The 15,041-nt window shown below is 46.2% G+C and overlaps 4 protein-coding genes across 4 annotated transcripts; 2 read left to right on the top strand and 2 right to left on the bottom strand.

The window, feature by feature from the left end:
- The first annotated feature begins 5 nt into the window (after positions 1 to 5).
- TrAtP1_010035 (uncharacterized protein) lies at positions 6 to 3,616 on the top strand. Its single transcript, XM_066114536.1, has 4 exons — positions 6 to 1,243; positions 1,811 to 1,829; positions 2,601 to 2,674; positions 2,724 to 3,616. Exons 1-4 carry the CDS (start codon positions 421 to 423, stop codon positions 3,065 to 3,067), a joined length of 1,260 nt encoding a protein of 419 aa, XP_065970632.1. The 5' UTR covers positions 6 to 420; the 3' UTR covers positions 3,068 to 3,616.
- Positions 3,617 to 3,821: 205 nt separating this feature from the next.
- On the top strand, positions 3,822 to 6,143 carry TrAtP1_010034 (uncharacterized protein). Its single transcript, XM_014089990.2, has 2 exons — positions 3,822 to 4,146; positions 4,200 to 6,143. Exons 1-2 carry the CDS (start codon positions 3,858 to 3,860, stop codon positions 5,963 to 5,965), a joined length of 2,055 nt encoding a protein of 684 aa, XP_013945465.2. The 5' UTR covers positions 3,822 to 3,857; the 3' UTR covers positions 5,966 to 6,143.
- A 1,763-nt stretch (positions 6,144 to 7,906) lies between these two features.
- Positions 7,907 to 9,130, bottom strand: TrAtP1_010033 (uncharacterized protein). Its single transcript, XM_014089991.2, has 2 exons — positions 8,689 to 9,130; positions 7,907 to 8,606 (listed from the first exon to the last, which is right to left on the bottom strand). Exons 1-2 carry the CDS (start codon positions 8,991 to 8,993, stop codon positions 8,012 to 8,014), a joined length of 900 nt encoding a protein of 299 aa, XP_013945466.2. The 5' UTR covers positions 8,994 to 9,130; the 3' UTR covers positions 7,907 to 8,011.
- A 2,780-nt stretch (positions 9,131 to 11,910) lies between these two features.
- Positions 11,911 to 13,712, bottom strand: TrAtP1_010032 (uncharacterized protein; the record flags this gene model as incomplete). The annotated part of the gene is made up of 2 exons (XM_066114535.1): positions 11,911 to 12,733; positions 12,783 to 13,712. 2 exons carry the CDS (start codon positions 13,710 to 13,712, stop codon positions 12,689 to 12,691), a joined length of 975 nt encoding a protein of 324 aa, XP_065970631.1. The 3' UTR covers positions 11,911 to 12,688.
- Positions 13,713 to 15,041: the final 1,329 nt, after the last annotated feature.

The raw sequence follows: 15,041 nt of genomic DNA, 5'->3' as shown, positions 1-15,041 counted from the left end.
CATTACTATATTATTACTAGTAATCTTCTGTTGTACTATTATCGTTGTTCAACTTGTCTCTCAAGGCGAAGCTTCTCTTCCTTTGTCTTACACACTCGTTCCGGAAACGATAACTCAAAAAGAACAATACAAAAAAAGTCTACAATATGCGGCTTTTGTGTGCAAAAACTCAAACACTCCACGAGTTTGTTGGTGAAACAATCCCCCCCTTACGCAACGCTATCTCATACATGGGAAGCCGATGAAATTACCTTTGAAGATATTACGCATGGGCATTCTTATCGAGAGTCAAAAAATGGCTGGGCCAAAGTAGTCAAATGCTGCCAACAAGCGATTGAGGACGCACTCGAGTTCGTGTGGATCGATACATGCTGTATCAACAAGTCAGACAATGTCGAACTCCAAGAGGCAATCAACTCCATGTTTAGATGGTACGAGAGGTCGGTCGAATGCTATGTATATATATCCGATTTTAGCCACCCTGGTCTCAACGCAGAGCCCCAAGAGAAACAATCAGCATTGCAAGGATATGTGCGGTCACGCTGGTTCACCAGGGGCTGGACCCTTCAGGAGCTTCTTGCTCCACCGTCAGTCCGGTTCTTTGATTCCACTTGGCTGGAGTTTGGAGACAAGATTTCTCTCCGAGAACAAATCTCTGAGGCAACTGGTATCTCCCAGGAGGTGCTGATTGACTCTGCTATTGATGTACACCGGGCTATGGATTTTACTAGCATAGCACAGAGGATGTCGTGGGCCTCGCGCCGTATTACAACCAAGGAAGAGGACATAGCATATTGTCTCCTGGGAATCTTTGACGTCAATATGCCGTTGTTGTACGGTGAAGGGCCCAAGGCGTTCCAACGCCTCCAGGAAGAGATAATGAAAAGATTTGATGATCAGTCCATCTTAGCATGGGGGTTCAATCTCGAGGACAGCAGCTTGTGGAATGTATCCACGGCCCTGGCACGATCACCCCGGGATTTCTGCAACTGTGGAGAGATAGAATCAAGAGGTGCGGTAGCCCCTGGAGATGGCTTTTCGATGTCACAGAGGGGACTCCGACTTGACCTGCCCGTGTTTGGAGACTTGAACAATGGAGACATACTGTACTGCATCTTGAATTGCACCATGGCATCAACAGGCTCCAAGGCTGTCACGACACGTCTGCTTACTGTGCCGCTCGCTCGATGCTTGTTACGCGCCGATGGGGTGAAGCCCAAGCCAGACGAATATTATCGACTATGTAATCGAATCCCCCACTGGGTAGAAGAAAACGAGATTGTCGCAAGCAAGAGGATGACCATATATATCCCATCCGTTTACTGCCATGGAGACTTGATTCGACCTAGATTGAACTGCAGTCTGGATTTGGGACCTCTGCCTCCCGGTTACTTTATCGCAGGCATGTTTCCTCCAGAGAGGTCTACAGATTCCTTACTAAACCTGACGCTCCACAACCAACATGGTACGAGTTATGTTATAGTCCATATTGCGACACACCCTCCAAAATCGGGCCACTTGGTTGTTATGAAAGGCAAAAGTCACTCTAGGAACTCTACTCCAATATCTGATTCATTATACTTGAACAAATGCCTTCTTCTTCCCTTGAATAACGCCAAACTCAGAGAGATTATTATCGAATCCTTGGCCGCTACACTTTATTTAGAGAGGTCTGAAATCAACTTTACATCCACACTGTCGGAGCTTGGTTTAGACTCATTAAGCGCCATTGAATTCTTTTATCGATTAGAAGAATTAACTGGCACTGACATTTCAATACATATTTTTGAGCTCTCAAAAACTGTCAAAGATGTGGAGAATAAGCTACGGTTTGCTACGCGATCCTATTTTCGAGACATTGCAAATGATCAGAAAAGGCGGTCCGAGATCCCTTTATCTACACTCGATAGTCCGCAATTTGCTATGGTAGAAGTGGCACCAAACGCTTCCTTAATCCAATTGTTAACTAGAGCGGACTTTTTGGAAACGGCTGTATATACAGACGATACTTCCGAAGCAATTTTACAAATGTCAAAAAGTTTACAATTAAAAGTGAGCTATAAGAGTGTACCATTTGCGGGTAAACATTCTTTTCGACTACAGTTTTTAGATACTTGATAGGAAGTAATAGCATTACTTCTTAACTACATAGGTAGTAAAAAGACTAAGTTTTATTTTCGTCTTTTGTCTTCTTTCCCTTCTTTCCCTTCTTTCCTTTGCTGCCACTGGTGTAAATGTTGGAGGATATACAAGGTGCTAGTTATAGGCCTTAATCATCCAGCCCGAATGAGATGTTAGGTTGTAAAGTTAATAGCATCTTGGTAGCTACTAAGGGAAGATGTATTTTATTTACACGTTAGGTAGGTGGAAAAGTCACTCTTGTTTTATCTACAGTGGCTTAGAGTAGCTATTAGTTTCATCTCACTTTTACAAAACATCGCCAGTGTCCTTGTTACTAACTTTTTTAACTTTGCTGTGGCTCTACCCGCTTTGGCGCTAAACACGGCGCGGGGCGTGCCGCACCGTCCGGTCTTGATCTACATCTACTCGAGGCCATCTTGAACGGCTTGTAAGGGCAACCTCCGTTTCCCAATATTTAGACATCTTTCTCAACAAAGCCATTGGATCATTAAAGCTGCCTCTTTCCGGTACCTGTTCGACATCAGTGAGCCAGGTAAATTAAAAACGCATGCATCAATACTCTAAAGACTAACTAATGGTAGACTCACGACTGGTAGCGTCTAAGATGAAGACCGCCCAAGACTTCCCGCGCCTCGAGCTTTGCAACCCGTGCTCCCGGCTCTTCACCCACTATCGGCATGAAGCCAGTCTGACCCCGACAGCATCCGGTATCACATGTGGTACGAGGCTGACGGATTCGAGTATTGCCGGACTCGGCGTGAGCTCGAGCTTGCCGCCGTCTTCGGTTGCGCCTTTTGTAAGGCCATTGCTTCTCGCGACCGCAAGTATCAACAGCATGAGGGCAACTGGGAGGATGAGAAGAAGCTCCTATTTGATGAGCAACGCCCGGCTTAGTTTTAATCGCTTCACGAAGAGCTGGGGCTGAGCATCCGCTACAACTGGGTCGACAACGTGCTATACATCTGGAGCTGGAAAGGTATTGAGTGGAGCGGCGGCAACCTATCATGGACCATGTACGCCACGCCGAGTAAGTTGAGGCCTAGATGCTGGCTGTAGCGAGTTCCTATTTACTCAAGCCTCCCCGAACGATCCAGCGGCCTACGTCGTCCATTCGCAAGCGCTGCTCCAGAATCTTGGGTCGCCCGAGAGCTTTGCAGAGGCACGCGAGTGGATGGATCAGTGACTCACCAGCCACAGCGAGTGTCCGGCACACAAGACTCCTTGAGGTGTCTTGTCTGGGCGAGCCTAAATCTGGGCGGTTGTGCGAGACTAGCGGGCAAAAAGGCTACTATTGAGCCCTCACTTATTGATGGGGAGGAGGCTAGCGCCTTAAGACGCTTCGCAAACGGTGCGGCCAATACCAAAAGGGACTCTCGTACAATTTGACGTTGTTAACTACTTGGCTATTTCACTGATTCAGCTGAGTACATGCCCTGGGAGTTGCAATAAATGGACATCCCACGCCTAACATCAGCAGAATAGTTTCCTTTTAAAGAAAGAGACTCAGATTTCATTATATAAAAATAATATTAAGTTTGGAGGATTTTTTTTTCTGTAAAATTTAAAAAGAAATGAAAACTTCATCTTTATTTGGCGCAGGTTTTTATTGGCTATGTGTGCATAATGTATCACTTGCTGTAGTTTTGCCCAACTATTTCCATACTTCTCCCCGCCATTTGGTAAAGTGTTCATGAGTGGAACGCTTCTAAAACGAGATGAAAATGAATGCCGAAGACAGTGCAAAGCCTTGGGAGCAGTGTCCTCACTGCAAGGAGATATTCGGCCAGGTATACGACAAGCGGATTAAGCTGTCAAGCATCGTGGCGTCCAAGTGTGCAAGGTGCTGGGCAGTGAGGGAAATTCTCTCATGCGTAACAGACACCGCAAACCCATGGACGGAATTGGTTGGTAGTATCTGGCATGACAACACGTTGGAGATTGGCGTCATTACACCAGAGGACAGCCTTGAAACAGCAAAAGGGTATAAAATATACATCGTTGCCGGTAACGTCGCAGAATCCCAAGCCTTGCCAGCACTGAATGCTGAATATCCTTAGATTCCGAAAAGCACGCCAGGTCGGACTCTAGGCTGGGAATCCCCATTGCCTACACGCCTACGCATAAAAACTACCGCCCAATCAAGGATTCCGATGCAGAACGCATTTCCGTAGCCAAGGGATGGCTTGCAGATTGCGTGGCTTCACACGAGACATGCAATGCAGAGTGTCAGGAATACGAATGGCCCAGGCGCGTTCTTGATATCTCACAGGACGATGTGATACGGCTCGTCAGCATCGAAGACCCTCCCCACGAGGCAACATATGTCGCTCTCAGTTACTGCTGGGGACGGAGAGGCGGCAACCTGTGCACATACGAGAGCAACTTGGCCCAGCATAGACAGGGAATTCCCTCGAAATCCCTTCCTCAAACTATCCAAGACATCGTTTCCGTCTGCAAGCAGCTCGGGCAGCAGTATCTGTGGGTCGATGCCTTGTGCATCATCCAGGACGACCCAGCCGATAAGATGGCTCAGATACCGCGGATGGCAGACATATACTCGGGAGCGCTCCTCGTTATCTCTGCTGCAGGCACGGCCGATGTCCTAGAAGGCTGTCCACTTGGGCCACCCGAGTTGCAGCCTTCTCAGCCAAAGGTGTTCGAACTAGAGTATACCCGACACATAGGAGCTGATTCCGAGAACAAGACAGCCGGCAAAGTAACGGTAGTGGTAGAGCGAATGGAGCACGAGCATTGTCGACGCCTGCCAGGCCACTGGGCGCGCGAGACATTCGACCAGGACGGCGTGGATCTGCTCAACACCATAGAGGACCGCGCCTGGACGTTCCAAGAACGGTTCCTGGCCAAGCGAGCTCTCTATATCGGCAAAGGCGAGCTGTCGTGGGTATGCGCCAGCGCTGTCCAGTGTGAATGTAGAAAGAGTCGCCTAGAGGTGAAGAATGAGGATGGCGACCGCGTGTTCAATCATCGATACTGCATCGGCCATGTCTCTACAAAGAGGCTCTTTTCCGATTCAAACAAGGACATTTACAAGACCTTCTCGTATCTGTGGACCGAGATTGTTACAATGTACTCTGCGCGTCTGCTTACGCAGTTCACAGACCGTGTCGCTGCGCTCGAGGGTTTGTCTGCGGCTTTTAGCAGACGATGGCCAGACGTTTATGCAAGAAAGGACTATGCTTTTGGGTGCTGGGAGCCATTTCTGAGGGACCTTTTAGTCTGGTACGCTACTGGGGAGCCGGTTTCTGAGAATGTAAAGAGAGACCTGTTTCCATCCTGGGCATGGCCATCAAGCGGGAGAGCTGTAACCTTTACGAGCTGGGTGTGGTATGGCGTGGACCCAAAGCCGTGGGTCGAAGTACTCCGTCTCGAGCGAGGCCAGCTGTTCGACGAAGTAAACGTATTTGGTAGCGGAAAGGGAATACTGACGATCCGGGCTCCCTTGATTGCTTGCACAGGAGAAGCAGCCGCTTTCGACGATGGCAGCCAAGGGGATGATGTTCTCTATACGGCTCTGGATGCCAAGCTACCTTTTCTGAAAGGGTATCCATCCCTTGATGATCCAAGTCAAAAAGAGGAGTGGAAGACAGTGACACACATGATTCTGCTCGCGAGTTACCCGTTTAAGGCGCAAGGCTCATCGCGTCCCTTGTCTTTTGCTCTCCTCTGTGTCGCCCCTGTTCCAGGCAAAGATGAGTTTCGCCGCATTGGCATGATGACAACCGTGCGACCAAAAAGAACGTTTGAAGCACATGAATTTGAAGAACTGCTTGTTCCTCATATATCTGATGTTAAACTTGTATAGCTGTCATGTAGCTTGTGGTAATGCATCTTTTTTTATTGCAGTCCTCTCTGCTTCGTGAGGGTTTTCTTGTCGGAGAGCACTACGATGCGTGGATCTATAGTGTAATTAGTCCTACAGCGTGTACGCTCTATCAGTATTGATGCTATAGTGTTGAGGAATCTTTGAAACCTTTTTCTCTAACTATTCATCGTTCTCTTTCTTATATCTTTCCTTTCCTTTTAATTGCGCTTTACGGTGCCCAAGAAACATCACAATCTCTCTGAAAGCTCTCTGTCTGATACAAAATGTGATCCTCCTTCACACCGATAACCTCCCTCCTGTTTAGTCCAACAGTACCCAGCTTCGCACCGGCCCATAACTTGAAGAGCATTTTGGATCTTTTCCTCATCATTAATACCCCCCTGTACTTTTGTAAGCCGATCTCGATATAATTGAACGTTTTCCGCGTCTTCCTTTTCCTCAAAAGATCGTAATTGCTGTTCAAGTGTCTCCACCATGAACATCCGCATTTTTTTTCTAAATTCTAATCTCTTTTTTGTTTCGCAAAAATTCTTCCAATCTACATCTGAGACCCCTTCTTCGCGGGTGGCATCGTCTTCCTTTGATGGTAGTCGTTACTCTCTATCTTCGGGTAGTGTAAGACTGTCTGGTTTTGGTAGCATGAGAGACTTTATTTCATTGAAGGTCTTGAAGGTGGCCAAGCCTGAAAGCTGTGCAAGAGTGCTGGGGCCAGACTTTGTGTCTATATTACCACGCATAGTGCTATAGATATCTGGCCTGGATCGTGGTGCCGCTACAGGTTGTTGCTGAGACTCAAAGGCTGAATTCGCGGCACTTTGAGAGGGGGGAGTTGAAACGGATATCTTTGCACAACTTCTTCTCAGGTCAATCACCTGAATTATATAGTCAGACTTTTGGGCATTGAGCTGGTTGGGGTAAAAGTAAGTGTAGTTTAATTCGTTCCTACTTTGGGACATCCTGTCGAAAGTAGGAGCAAACACGCTTTATCTAGTACCTACCTAGGTATTGGAAAAGCGTTTTATAGAGCTTGATAGTCCTCTTTTGCAGGTACCGCAAGTCTGCTTAGAAGTCCTTGCCAGCGGTAACGACGTTTGCTCAGGAGATGTTCGATGAGGGCGCAGTATCAGTCTATTTTAGGAATAACATAGAGGATACCAGTAGATTTAGGTTACGTTGCTTGTGCAGAATTTCGGAGAATCCGGAGGCATGATAGCAGAGCCAAACATATAAAGGGGTCTTCCAAGGTTGACTGCTTACCTATAATCGAACGCCAAATTCCAGTCTTTTCCCACCAGGCTTCTCATATACATCTATCATTTGGTGAGGTCATAAAGTATAGCCAAGATGTCAGTGGTAGGAGCAATGCCTGGGTTAGCTCCGGGAACATTGAACTGTTCCCCGCTTTCACTAAGATTACAGAGGAGTTCATATCACTAATGTGGCAGCTTATCAGTCTCAAGCATACTTGTACTCTGCATATTATTGATGAATTTAATAATAATATAGGACTTATACTTTCAATATAAGAAACAATTGGTTATCGTATTTCTTGTATAATACAAGTAATCTTATACATCTAATTTCGGCCTAATTTTATTCAAGGCATGCAATATATGCTATCACTTATGTTATACAACTGCAACCTTGCGTTCTGGTATAATTACAATTTGTTAAATTATTCAAGGAGCGGCCGTCCACCAAACTGCCTAAACCTGTCCCTAGATTACCTACCTAGTACTCGCATACAGTCGCTTGCCTATGTAAGTACTCATACCACAACCTGGGAGAATGGTAGCTGCTTTAATAAACACTAGAAGACGGTAGCGACAGCAACAGATGCTAAAATAATTATGGAGCAATTAGATGGTGCATCTGGCTACAACATTTGAACTCTGACTGTTTGGTACCTAGTAGTTGAATCGCCACTCTCTTTCTGTGCAGTCTACCTACCTACCTAGGTAGGTACCTAAGCTTCTACATGATACATGCGGGGTCATTACCAACGCTACCTAGGTATCATTTCGCTCATGTGAATTCATCATCTGATTCTTCTCCCTCATCATCTTCATCAAAATTCGGGTACCATTCAACATTTAGTTCGTTATTCGTATCATCCTCATCCGTAGACTCGTCGCTGCTCCCGCGGAAGATTTTATCCTTTTGCTTCTCCTGGCCTTGAGAACGGCTCAGTTTCGATCGTAGCGGTTTTTTTGAGAAGTAGATGCCGCTAATAAAAACGACTACTCTATTTTCATCCTCATGTAGCTCTGTACATGAGCTTCCAGAGCTGTTAGTCCAGGCACTACTGGGTGCCAGGGTCAATAAGCCTTGGGAATTGTCAAGATTAATCTCGACGGAAGATGATCTGCCAGTCATGATGGCAATAGCGCACCGGCGTGTTGAGTATATTTTTGTCACAATCCACACACCGCGGTCCTTGATTATTTGTTTATGTCTGCGCATCATCTCGGATGAGTTTTCAGACATCCATTGCAGGGCACTTGCCTCACTACCTATCTGATGCCTTAAAATAGGGCTTTCAGTAAAGAGAACGGCACCTTGGCTGCTATTACTCTTATAGGACACAGTAATGGAGGTTTTGAGTGAAGCAACGGTGTTACTGATGAACAGTTAGCATGCATGTAGGATGCGCCATTGATAATAAGGTAAGTAGACGTGGGAGGTATGTAGAGAGAACTGACTCCGCTTTGACCGTACCTCCAATGGAACAACTTTGAACGGAGCTAGAGGTTTTAGGACCCCATGTCGCCGATCCTGGGCCGTTATTATCGAAAATCTCGTCATCAGGGATCTTCCATCCCTGGCTAATGAGATCCTGCTCGCTCGACAGATCGATGATAGATTTCCAATCACCTTCCAAATCAAAATAACCACAACTGCCTGGGTGTATATCATGAGTCGTCACCTTTTTATATAGACCCCATCCATATGGATGGATGCGCATAAGCCGTGCATATACTTTATCGATCCGATTTTCCTCGGCCATGATGTTTCACAGCGCGGAGTGTTTGATGTTAGAAAACATAGAAAGCGATCCAAGCCGATGGTTGTATGATATGGAAAGAAGATAAATCAGCGGAAATGCATGTAGTGACGTGATTCTATGTGTTTCCCCTCACTCTCATGAGGGAGTCTAAATTGGGTAGAAGCCTTGGGATATCGAATGACGCAATGAGATCTAGCAAGTCCGCCAGGTTACAGCGATGTGGAGACAAATAGCTGGTAAGTAGCGAACGACGCGTCGACGCGTGTCCATGATGGCTTCCAACCCGTCCCCAATACGCCTAGCTGTTTGCCTTGGGTATTGAGCAACAAGGTCGCTTCTTATACGATTTAGACACCTCCCTATGTGCATTAGGTACCTCTATGTAGATACCTGTCTTGACCCAATGTAACCGATATGCATGTACTCATGCGTAGATACCCAAGGTCGGAGTATTACGCCCAACGTTCTAGATCTCATGCATGTCTATATATATGGCTTGAATGAAAAGCATGAAGCAATTGGGTATCATCATAAGTATAACTGTCATCAGGGTACCATTTACAAGACTAACATAAAGCATCATGTGCACAGACATGCCGAAGCGATATGCGCTTTTGATTGGCATAGACGTGTATCTCAATGATGGATCAAGAGACTCGTCTACATATCGGAAATTGTCGCTTCACAATCTCCGCGGTTGCAAAAACGATGTGGAAGCCATCAACGATTTTCTTCGTGATGAGTACAAATTCGAAAAGATTTCTATCCTCTCTTCGCCTGTTGCCGTCATCAAGGATGAAGAAAAGGGCTCTGGAAGTTCAGTTGAGCCACAGAATCGCTTACCGACGTTTGCCAATATAGAAGCTGAGTTTGATGCCGTCTATGTAAATGCAGCGGCTGGCGATTTCTTCTTCTTCCACTATTCCGGGCACGGGGCACTTCTTCCTCGGCAAAAGGATTCTCCCAAAAGCAGCAGAATGGAAGAACCTTCTCTAATTACAGCTGATTTTTGTTGCGGGCAGCCAGCAGTTCGCGGGTGGAAGCTCAACCAGTGGTTGAGAAAGCTTAACAAAAAAGGGATCCAGATCGTTGTCACCCTCGATAGTTGCTACTCTGGGGGCTCCTGGAGAACGACTGGTGAATACATATCCTATCGCACGCCAAACAATTTTTCTGTTCCCTCAAACCTCCCCATTGAAGACCAAACAACAGCAGACTCGCACAACATTATGGAGCTTGTTCTCCGTGATGCTGGGATGGAATCATCCTGGTCAATCAACCCCAACTCTTTTACGCTCATAGCAGCCTGCGGCATTAAGGAGAAAGCAGCGGAGAAGGCCATAAATGGCAAATTATACGGCGCTTTTACATGGGAGCTGCTACAATACCTAAGAAAGAGCAACAATAATGGCAAAGGATGTTTAAACGTGACATATCGCATGATATCAGACCAGCTCAATATGCGACTTGAAGGCCAGACCCCAGCTGTCTATGGCCGTGACAGGTTGCTCTTCTTTGGAAGCTATGAACCTTTTTCTGTTACTCCGCTGGTCATGCAATTACAGGACAACAAAGTCGTCATCCCAGCTGGTAGGGCACACGGGATTAATGTAGGGTCTGAGTTCAGGGTATTGCCAGAAATCTATGGTGTTGCTCTATCTGTGAACAAAGTTGAAGAATTCCAGTGCAATGCAATAGTATCTGACGAGTTCTCGCTAAAGCTGAAGGAAGGCCGACCTGTTGTCATTTCCTCTCGGTGGAGTCTGGGTGAAGAAGGTCTCCGAGTGTATGTGGATCCCGCGTTTGGTTCAGACTTTCGGAACAAGCTACAAAATCGGCTCGAAGAAAGAATAGTCAGTCCTATCAAGCTCCTTGACTCTATCAAGAACGAGACGGACGTGTTAAAGCTGGACAAGCTAGGCGAGGATGACGCCGTGATCCAGGGACCTGCGTGGCTGACTGGAACCAAGGATCCTGTACGGCCACTAAATCTCAGACACGGCAGCTTAAAAGACCTTGCCGCAGAAGCCGCCCTCGCCCTCGCGCACCTCGCCCGATTCCGACAGATTCTCCTCCTTCAATCATCCAGCTTGGAGCCACCGCCGTTCAGTGTGGATATCAAGCCGGCGAATAACGGCCCCGTGGCCAATCTATATCCGCTTAACCAAAAGTTCAAGTTCATGTTCGAGAACAAGAGCGATGACGAGCTATACATCACGGTCATAGTGCTCAGCCCAAATTTCAGCATTGAACAGCTCTATCCCTCCAGAGACTATCCCCAGACCATAAGCCCGGGCAGCGTGAAGTCTTTCAACTTCTCTATGGCGCTCCCCGACGGACCTGAATGGGTCAAAAAATCTCTCTGTCGCACCTTTCGTCGAGATATTATCCGTACGCTGGTTACAAGGCGTAGGCCTGTCTCCTGGAAGAGTCTGGAACAGCCAAATATCTGGGATGCTAGTCTGACCAGCTTTCTCCAAAAGCCGTCTTCTACACGTGAGAGCTCCGCTGTTTTTGGACCAGATGTTGACTGGTGGTCAGACGATCAGAAGATAATCACGGGCTCTTGTGAATGAATGTGATTTGGCGTTTGTACTGGCATGAGCTACCATGTTAAAGTCAGAGTGCAGGCTATATACGACATGAGTGGCGCCGCCGCGTTCTTGTGCTGCACCTTTACTACGTGGTGCGGTGGCAAAACGCGACACCAAACATTATCAAATTTATATCTTTATTTTCAAGAAGTGATGACTTAAAACTTGGATTTCAATAGAACTACTCTATATAATCTTCCGTGTTTTGTTGAGTCCCGTACAGAAATCATGGCCCGTGATATAACTAGTTAATGCCTCATATCAAACTCCAAAGTGAACATATGGAATCCAAAGTGGTTGTCCCGGCTCTATGTCGTCGTCCAGTTGAGCATGACGTCCTTCTCTTGATAGATTTCGTGTCTGACTCGCGTTTCCAGCCCCCCCCATCTGCTCTATCAACCCACCGGTCTCGAAGGGTTCTGACAGCATCGTGAAGCCCCCAACTCACTAATTCATCTCGTAATCCCCTCCTTAGAGATTTATATGTCATTTGAGCAATTTCCACGCATAACTCATCATCAACACTCCAGAGAGTTCCAATGACATGACGAAATCCAGCGAGTTGGAAAGCATTTGCTAGATGTATGCTCTCATCTAGGGACTCCCTATACGTTGTCTGACCACTTCCACAGGCTGAGAGATATGCGAGAAAAGGTTGACTTGAATTAACATTAGTCTCTAACAAGCTTGCAACTGTAAGCGGATTATCCTGCCAGTCCCTAAGGAGCAGTGTACTCTGCAATGGATTCGTGGGGTGACTTTCACCATGACCAGCAAAATGAAATATCTGGCAAGTCTCTATGGCCAATAAGACGTCATTTCTATATGGCGCAGGCCGGTAATTGTTTATTGATTCCGGCTCCAGTATATTTGATATAGCATCAATCTCGCGCTGTGCATGGATGAGATTTGTTTGTCCGTCTGTCTCTTCCATGGCTACAGTGACCAGATTGATCGGTTCAGACAGTGTTGGCGCCTGCCGTTGACGACCATGAATGATAGAATTGACAGATGTGGCGTATGATGAGACAACCCTGTCAAGCGTTGTCTCGCCGCTGCGTCTCAAATGATGTCCAGCCGCATGTAGTGGCAACTTTTCGGTCAGTAAGCCCATCGGTATCCACCACACGTGAGGCCATTTCGACTCTTTCGATGGGGTCTCAGTGAAGCCGAGAGCATCAAGCACAGGACATACAATATCATCCCAGAGCCAGGCAAGTGTTCCGGGAGATTCAATATCGTTGAATCTTTCAATCAATAACAACTCAGAGAGCGCCCCTTGAGAAATGTATGGCAGCTCCAAGACCCTGAGACCCGACTTCTCGATGATCAAGGCATCACAGCGAAATACACTCAGATTTACAATGACAATCTTGTCTTCGCATGCTGCCTGCACCATATCAGCCTTCGATGCGGGGAGTAAGAAACGTTCAAAGTCATTTTTTGAGCGGATTGTCTCGAGAAGAGTGACAAAATCCTTTTCTATCCTATTCTTTTCGGTTTTGATATTCATGTTCGTGCCATTGAGCGTATTTGGGTCATATGGCTGATAAAGTTGGTCTTCCAAAATGAGAAAGGAATCAGCCAAATCGGGATAGCGATTCTTAAGAGTAGATAAGTCACGCTGCTCAAGGAGGCCTCTGCTAATCAGCCCACGACCTGTCTCGAGGCACTCAATCGCGGCAAGACAGCGATCATCGTCGGGGAGTTTTTGCAGAGTAATCGCAGCTGCATCTGATGAGGTTCCAGCAACGCAAGAGAGAATAAACTGCTTCAGCGCATTTGGGAAATCTCGACGTGCTAGCAAGGGAATTAAGTCAATTGTATATTTTACCACGTCGTATGCTTGCGGATAGTTTATGAAATCGGATGACATCATCGCCATATGACCAGCAAAAAATCGGACGATGGGATTTCCTGATTCATGGTAAAGAGCAGAAACCAGATACTTTCGACCATCTTCGACATCTGTCAAAGTTGCGGTTTCTTCGATGTGCAAGAACCCATTCTTCAGACCAACTTCCAGTTCAGTCGGTAGCTTCATGTCATTCGGTACTGTCAATACTGAATATGGGTAACCCTTGGAAAGTTTGATAGTAACTGCCTCGGGATCATTCGGAAACATGCGATGCGCGCTTTTATAATTTGTAATGATCTTAGCACGAGTATATCTGTCATTGAGATACGCTCCAAGTTGACACCACATTTGACATTGAAAAGGATGGGTTTCCGGGGCTGTATCAGCAGCATCTTGAGTTATACGAATAAGTTCATCAAGATCTGCTTTTGTTCCAGTAGATAGATACCTTTTGAAACATTGTCCCACAACGCCGTGCAACACTTTAGCCTTTATCAAAACGTCTAGAGAAATAGGCATAGAGTTAAGCACCTCTCGTGAAATAAGAATAGCTTCCTGAAGATCCGCTATTTCTCCTGAGTGTTCAAATCTCTGGCTTAGGATGTTTGAAAGTTGTTGTAACGATTTGAATCGGCCATGGTAATTTGGTGGCATAGCCTCGAGGTATTCTCGAAATATAAAAATGGCTTCATTCAGATCTTCAATGGCTGTCGCACGATAATTTTTCGTTGTAGGTATTCCAAGATCTGAAAGAAGCAGAAGTATGGCTTCATTATTACCTGGCGTCGCTCCGGTGCGGGAATATCTCTCAGCCAGATACGTTCCAAGAATATGTAATTGTTCAATTCGTAATTCATCGTCCGGTGGAAAGGTTTCAAGAGAATCTCGACTTACGCAAATAGATTCATCAAGATCTATTAATGCGCTAGTGTGCGTGTATTTAATGTTGAGACAACATCCGAGAAAGCCCAATATACGTGCTCGCTGTGAGTCATTCATCTGTATCGATCCAATACTCTCTCGTAACAGATCAATAGATTTTTCGATGTCTGAAAGTTCCTTCGTGCAAGAGAATCTTTCATTTAAGCAAAACACAAATTTGCTCAACATCGGAAACCAAGTTTTAGAGTCCAAAGAGGTAGCGTTTGGAGCTTCTTGAAATGCGCAAATAGCTTCTTCAAGATCGGTTGCCGCACGAGTATGTCTGTATCTGTCGCTTAGGCTCATCCCAAGCTTGACTAGTATGTGATCTCGCTCTGAATCATGATTTGGGAGGGTGGCAATAGCAGTTTGACACATAATAACAGCGGCGTCGACATCTGCTAATGCGTTCGTGCAAGAGTACCGAGCTTTTAACAGATCTCCAAGGGTCCCCAATACTATGGGCCACTTTCGATCATCTATTGGGCAAGCTTCGGCCGCCCTGAAAAACACATGAATAGAGTCCTCAAGAAAGGCCATTTCTCCAGAATGTTCATATTTTGTGAAGAGAATCAGCCCATGTTGTAAACCAACCGTGACTTGATGAGTCAGAGGGACAGTTATATAAGCCTCTTGAGACAAAGTGATAGCTTTGTTGAGATCTTCGATATCTTT

The sequence above is a fragment of the Trichoderma atroviride genome, chromosome 5 (genome assembly GCF_020647795.1).
Source record: "Trichoderma atroviride chromosome 5, complete sequence".
NCBI classification, from domain to species: domain Eukaryota; kingdom Fungi; phylum Ascomycota; class Sordariomycetes; order Hypocreales; family Hypocreaceae; genus Trichoderma; species Trichoderma atroviride.
This window is presented reverse-complemented; position numbering and strand designations above follow the sequence as displayed.

Coding starts and splice junctions, on each gene's coding strand:
- TrAtP1_010035 (XM_066114536.1), top strand. CDS start 421: ATGTTTAGATGGTACGAGAGGTCGGTCGAATGCTATGTATATATATCC. Junction 2,675..2,723: donor GTTCGACATCAGTGAGCCAG/GTAAATTAAAAA, acceptor AACTAATGGTAG/ACTCACGACTGGTAGCGTCT.
- TrAtP1_010034 (XM_014089990.2), top strand. CDS start 3,858: ATGAAAATGAATGCCGAAGACAGTGCAAAGCCTTGGGAGCAGTGTCCT. Junction 4,147..4,199: donor TAAAATATACATCGTTGCCG/GTAACGTCGCAG, acceptor GAATATCCTTAG/ATTCCGAAAAGCACGCCAGG.
- TrAtP1_010033 (XM_014089991.2), bottom strand. CDS start 8,993: ATGGCCGAGGAAAATCGGATCGATAAAGTATATGCACGGCTTATGCGC. Junction 8,607..8,688: donor GGAGGTACGGTCAAAGCGGA/GTCAGTTCTCTC, acceptor ACTGTTCATCAG/TAACACCGTTGCTTCACTCA.